The sequence below is a fragment of the Gnatocerus cornutus genome, unplaced genomic scaffold (genome assembly GCF_029298725.1).
Source record: "Gnatocerus cornutus isolate USDA-ARS CGAHR unplaced genomic scaffold, icGnaCorn1.1 ctg00000144.1, whole genome shotgun sequence".
Taxonomy (NCBI): Eukaryota; Metazoa; Arthropoda; class Insecta; order Coleoptera; family Tenebrionidae; genus Gnatocerus; species Gnatocerus cornutus.
Window position 1 is genome coordinate 11,413 of NW_028275484.1, and position 6,568 is coordinate 17,980.

Here is a 6,568-nt window from a genome sequence, read left to right on the forward strand (position 1 = left end):
CAGCATTTGAAATGATGGCGTTCAAAAGAGCTGAGTGAATTTTGTGACAATTTCAAGATTATACCTTATTTAGGTAAGTTCTTGTGTTTTCTAATAAGTGCAGTTAAAAAAAATACCACGCAATTTAATTTAAAACATTATATGTACTGTAATAGATTTAGTTAACTTTGGAATATTATTATAGTTTACTTTACTTTGTCAATAGAATTTCTAGAAATAAAAACTAACGATTGCGCTCTTTGATTCCCACTGTAACTAGGTGACAAATTATGATAATATTATGAATCATCGGAAGAAATTACATTTTAAAAAAACAAAAACACTTTTACTGTATTAAATTAATAATAATGTTCGAGTATTTATTTGAATATTATTTATAAAATAAATTAATTTTAAATTTAAATAATTCTATTTTAAAATGTAATGCGTTTTTTGCAAATTCACTCTCAGGATGCAAGAAACGATCTTTGTTCTGAAAAAAATCAATTTCCTGTTTTTTTTAATAATAAACTTAAGACGCACCTCAATTTTGTTACATTAATTTTGGATTTTTTTTGTAATCTAAAATATTAAAAAGGCAATTTAGTACTTCAATATGCAACTTATAGATCAGCTAAGAGTTTGACTCAACTTCGATCAATTTGTACCTATAAAACGTAGAGGTACCTGGAATTTTAAACGCACCTTAGTTTTAATACAAAAAAAAATAAAAAAGCTTATCAGTGAGTGCTTATCAGAGAAGAATCTCTAGTAATAAAAATAAATATCTGTCACTGACAATTTCGTACGAAATATTATCGTTATTAAATTACTTCAACTTGAACAGATTCGGACTAAATACTAAACATCAAAATGGGTTGCAGAAGCTCAGTTTGTTTAGTTTGTGTTTTTAGATCTTGATCTTGATTGATGGGTTTTCAAAAGTGGAATATGGCTCTAGACTTAACCCCGTACCTACTTTAAAATATTTGATTTTTGGGTATTTAAAAATTGTTGTAAATTGCAATAATTGTTGTAAATATCCGAAAATATCAACGTCGACATTATTTATTTTATACGTAATTTAAGATATTTTTCAAACTGCTCGCTTTGAGTCTTTTCGTTTGGGCGTGTATGGATGGATATATGTAGGTACCATTATACCATTCAACAGAACCTGAATAATTAAAACAAAAAAGGTTAGATGTTGCTTTTATTTTTGGAAAGTGGATCTGCTAGACGGACATGATAAAATTAATTTTTAAAGAGTTCTTTTTCAGTTATCTTGGTTTTAAGTCCGATCAATAAATAACAAAGATATTAGACTTGAAAGTCTTAGATTGGCCACACTATACGGCATGGTCTGCGAGTGATAAGGAACCTGACCGAATTCAAACGGCAACCCAAAATACATTTTCATAGCATTCGTTGCCAAATTTATATTTACAACAAGACAGCTGTCAGTGTTTCGACAAATTCTTTCACTCAAGACAGTTTCTAATCGCATGTAGAATTACATCTCCCCCGAGGAACTTAGCAGTCTTCATAAATTAAAATCATAATAGCGTGAGTTGATTGTTCTGAAAAATTTGTCAACTTTGACGTTCAATTCAAGTATCTACGACAGCTATAAAAATGTATGTTGGGTTGCAGTTTCAGTTCAGTCCGGTCCTTATCACTCGTGGACCACGGTGTATGTATAGAATTAAAATATACAACCTATTTAGTAGTTTCCAATGCATACTAGCTTAATATAACGAGTGATAAGAACTTTCAGATTAGGGAAATCTATCGAATGATTTTTTCTGAGTCTGCATTAAGTTTAATAATAAATTGTAAAACTTTAATTTTTTGGAAGTTTAGACATTGAGGCTATTAGGATTAACATTGTTAGTATAACTTAATCACAGACGGGAATAATTGTTCCAAAACCTACTCTAATTTGAAAAGTTTTTGATCATCCGTTGCTTAATACAAAATTTGTAAAAATAAATTTTTATTAATAAATTCTAAAGCACGAAATTTAATTTCCGTACAGTCTGTTTACCTCTGATGAAGTGAACAAAATTCGTTCATTATTTCTTCCTGGTTCTTTCGACTGGCTCTTTTGAAAATACGTTTCGTCCTCTTGGAATTTTCAACCTAATAAATAATAAAATATTGACTGCTATTTTATCATTTGATGACATTGTTATCATATAACTGGCAATTGCACAGCTTCAAAAAAATTATGAACAAACAGTATTCGTAGTTTTTACTCAAACACTTGACGTTTTATGTTGTGTTATATAATAGTAACATGTGTTTATTTTAAATTGTTGTATAGTAGGCTATGAGATTTTGGGTGAAGTCAGGGATGACAGTTTGCTCACAATGAAGCTTTCTTTTCAAGTGTAAAACCTAAACCTATACAATTAAAAGCTCTTAAAGTGTTAATGAGCAACCGGCAACAAGAATGTTTATTGAAATCACAGATTTACAAAGTTTTTAGTTCTAAACGTCAAAATTATAGTAAAGAAAAGACGGACGTCAATTTCGGTTAAAGATGACTAGACAACAAATCAAAATGAACACACGATATATTCAAAGACTAGTTTTATAAAACTCGTATTAAAAAAACTCTAAGGTTTAATAAAGCAAGTTTTTTAATGTTATTCTTTCTAATTTGCTTATTTAATACAACTTTTTTTCTACATTGCTTTTGTAACATGTTTAACGTTTACGTATTTGTTTTAGATTACAACTCAATATATTCACCGAAAAAACGAGATTCAAAGAACTACAATGCATTTATTACTTACGCGAAAACTTTTGTACTGCTTGAGTGGAATGGTGGCAGCTTTAAGTCTTTTACCAGAAGACTGCAGGGTATCATGCGAAGAAATAATCACACTTAAAAAAGAATCCGAGATACTTTGTGCCACCAACAATAACAATTTAACCTTGTTTCTGCACCCACCAACAATTGAAATTCCCCAAGACACTCGTTTGTTTTTGAACAATTCTGAGTGGAAAAAAAGAAATTTGATAGATATATTTTCATTACCTGTTATAGATCGAAGATGGGAAAGTAAGTAATAAAATTGTAATTATATAAATGATAATGAGAATTTTTAGACATTTCAACAAATTTTACTTATTATAAAATGTTCAAACCTTTTAAGTCGGTTTCTTTATCCTTATATTCACCCGGAAGAGTTGCCTTTTTCTTAGATGATGACGAAAGGTTGAATTATTTTGAAAGTCAGTTTGGAAAATCGAACACTTGGGTCCACTACACAGTTTATTTGGAAAATAGCACTATTAGTATATTACAAAACAACGCTATTATTCACAGATATGTAGGTTTGAATCCTACTCACATTGTAGTGAAAACCACAGAAAAAACATACTGGAAAATACATGACTGCAAGTAACTCTAAAATGTGTGAATTTTAAACTTATTTAATTTTTTCTTTTAGACGAAGTACAAGTAGCAGATGAAATTTCAACGAGACTAACAAAAGTACAGTTACCAACAATTTCGTGTTTGATGTTGTATGCTAATTTATGTCCACATTGTCGACTTGAAGTTACCAACACTGGAAAATTGCAATCTCTTTCAGGAGAAAAAGAGTCCGCCGTCGGCAGTCTGAACGCGTGGAAGCATCTAGAAATTTCTTCAGAATCCGGAATTAACATCACTTTGTTTAGACAAACTGACGGACCATACATGGAAGGATTTTGGGCTATCGACCTGAGAGAATGTCCCACAGTTTTTAAAAGAAAACTGCTATCGGAAGGAGTCTCTGCCAATAAAACCTGTCAAACTTTAAATGAAAATAATTCTTTAATGGATTCACTTAAAAGAAGCTCACCATCTCTTTGCAATGCTGGCGAACTGGGGCAAAACTGCAACCTAAAGTGCCAAGATATTTTAGGATCTGACAGAAAATTTTGTGAAGAGTATCAGATTTGTGAAAACACTCGTTCTGATTGTTATTGTGCTTGGGGGTCTCAAGGAGCGTCATGCAAAGAGAGTAAGTAATTAGACTCTTTGATTTTGGTTGGTAATAACAGAAATCGAATTATTTTAGCTTGTCAAAATGGAACATGGGGTCCATCCTGTAAGAAAACCTGTCCCTGTTCTGACAATTGCGATAAAGTAACAGGAGAATGTTTAAAACAATCGTCAAAATCAAGTAGTAAGTTTATTTATATTTGATTTTTAAATGGAATATTATTATGCTCTTTTTGTTTTAGAAATCATAAAGCCGTCTGTGTTCCTCGTACTGGCTCTATTTTTCCAGTTTCTTAATAATGCTCTCTGAAGTGCCTGCTTGTATTGATGACTTCTACCTATAGTTCGTACAGTGAGAGTTTGAATGACAGAAAAATCACTACATTTACGCGCGAAATTTAAAATAACAAAATAAGCCGACTTATTTACTGTCAAGCCAGTTCACGTAGGAATTTAGTGTTTTTTAGTGTATTTTGTACCATAATTTGCTGCCAAGCTATATGTCAACTGTCGAAATCTTCCAATCTCTCACCGGATATACTATAACTGGTCCAAACTAAAGAAAGACATCCTAAAAATATACAAAAATGATATTTAATTTAATTTTTACTTTTAAGATAAAGAATCTTATCCATTGTTTTATTGTTTGTAATTGAGATTATTATTAGATTATTACATTCCTGTGATATTATATTTAGATGATATTAAACTTTCAGCAAATTGTCATATTTTTTATATTATATGTACTAATTTGTATTAATAAAAATTATAGGAAAAAATTACTGTAATCCTCCGTATAAAAATGTTGTATTAAGTAAACGAGTAATAGTTATTAACATTACAAGCAAATGTAAAGGAGTTTTTACTGGGGTCAGAAGGGTATAACTGGCGAGTCGCCAGGCGAGCCAGTTACCTTCTGTAGCCAGTAAAAACCCGTTACATTGCGTGTATTGTTGAATATTTTATTTGTTCCTCACTTGTAAATAATAATTTATAATGTATCTATACTTCATACCAGTTGATAATGAGGTCCAAATGTCAAACTTGGCCCGAAATTTGGGACTATCCCAAAAAATTGTGTGGAGGAATGTACTTCATAGGGACATTTTTATACACCAAAAGTTGACGACCTTGTGTGACAGCACTTTGACAAAAACGTCATCATTTGTAAACATTGACAATTGGCTCCCGTATTTACGGAAATTTGAAGTTATTTCAAAATTGGAATGGCTTTTGAATGGTTTTCAAAGAAGTGGATTATTTTTCTAGTTGTTGACAATAAAATTATAAAGTTTGCGTGGCCAGCAGTTGTATGACTGAAATATTTAAGTTGTTAACTTATTAGAAGAACTGGTTAGAAGTGAAACACATGGAGAATTTAGCAAAGCTTTTAATGTTTACATAGTCAACTATAAAGTGTTCAATTCGTATTTAGGTAAATTCTAACTACCTCAACCATCGAGGATTTTGAATTGCTGAATTTGAATACGTCTATACCACACATATCAAAGATTTCATGTTGATTTAGTGTAGGAAATAAAATGTCGTCTTTTTTCAAATTATGACCAATTGTCATGGGATTCACTCTGAGGTGCGGTTGTTAGCACAAAACTTCCCATTGCAAAGAAGTGTAACAAAGTTGTGTCCCTTTAATGGTGCATTTTTAAGATTTGTAGCAATTAGACGGTTCCAAAAGTGTTTTCCTTTACAAAAGTGATCACTTTTTTTAACGATATCGTATGTGTACACCAAACAAACTTTACAATAACCAAACTATCAAATAGAAAGAAATTGAATGTGGCCTGAAATACACCAAAAATTAGGTCTACCTTTCTTGAATGGTGAAACTTACAGAACAGTGAAGTTCATGGTGGCCAGACAATATTCCTTTGTAACCATTGAACTCTCGTCAATAGTTTATGCTCTAAAATTTTAAACAAAATAATGACCCTCATGTGAAACCTTAAATGTCAACTTACACATTGGTACAGAGCAAATGAAGACCGAAATTGGTTTTTTTAACGTTGGCGCAAGCATTTTCATCCGCTTACAATCCACTTTTTGTAAACCAGAAAATGTCATCAATTAAAACTTTGACTGCGTTATCCCCCTCTACTTCATTACTTTACAAGTAATACCAACTTTTCCAAAATTTCCTAGCATAGTACAATACACTGCTCAATGTGTATATACTCTTTAGCACTAAAATGGGGGCCACACTATCAATTGGTATGAAATATACTCACGAAATTTCAATAATGAAATAAAATCGTATAAGCTTTATAAATGCGTTGCATAGTAAATAATCGTCACTTGTTTTGTTGTTTATTTATGTCACTAATTTTTCGTCCCTTCGGTGTTCGGTGCATTCAGTGTTTTTGATAAAAATGAATGTGTTTGAGGAAATTCTGTGCGAGGCAGCAAGTGCAGTGGCAAATTTACTGCCAAAAAATCCTTGTCAAAGAATTCAAAAAGTGGCAGAAAAAGAAGGAAGTGACCTCCGTTACCGAAGAGGTTGTACTGGCTTACCTCAACAATTTGAGCGACAAGTTCAAGCCTAATTCTTTATGCTCAAAATGGTTGATGTTG

The 6,568-nt window shown here is 31.4% G+C and overlaps 1 protein-coding gene across 1 annotated transcript; it reads left to right on the top strand.

Annotated features, from left to right (window-relative positions):
- LOC148165916 (uncharacterized) lies at positions 1 to 4,652 on the top strand. The gene is made up of 6 exons (XM_088049598.1): positions 1 to 73; positions 2,716 to 3,049; positions 3,097 to 3,387; positions 3,441 to 3,998; positions 4,056 to 4,163; positions 4,222 to 4,652. Exons 2-6 carry the CDS (start codon positions 2,764 to 2,766, stop codon positions 4,287 to 4,289), a joined length of 1,311 nt encoding a protein of 436 aa, XP_087905724.1. The 5' UTR covers positions 1 to 73; positions 2,716 to 2,763; the 3' UTR covers positions 4,290 to 4,652.
- The last annotated feature ends 1,916 nt before the right edge of the window (positions 4,653 to 6,568 follow it).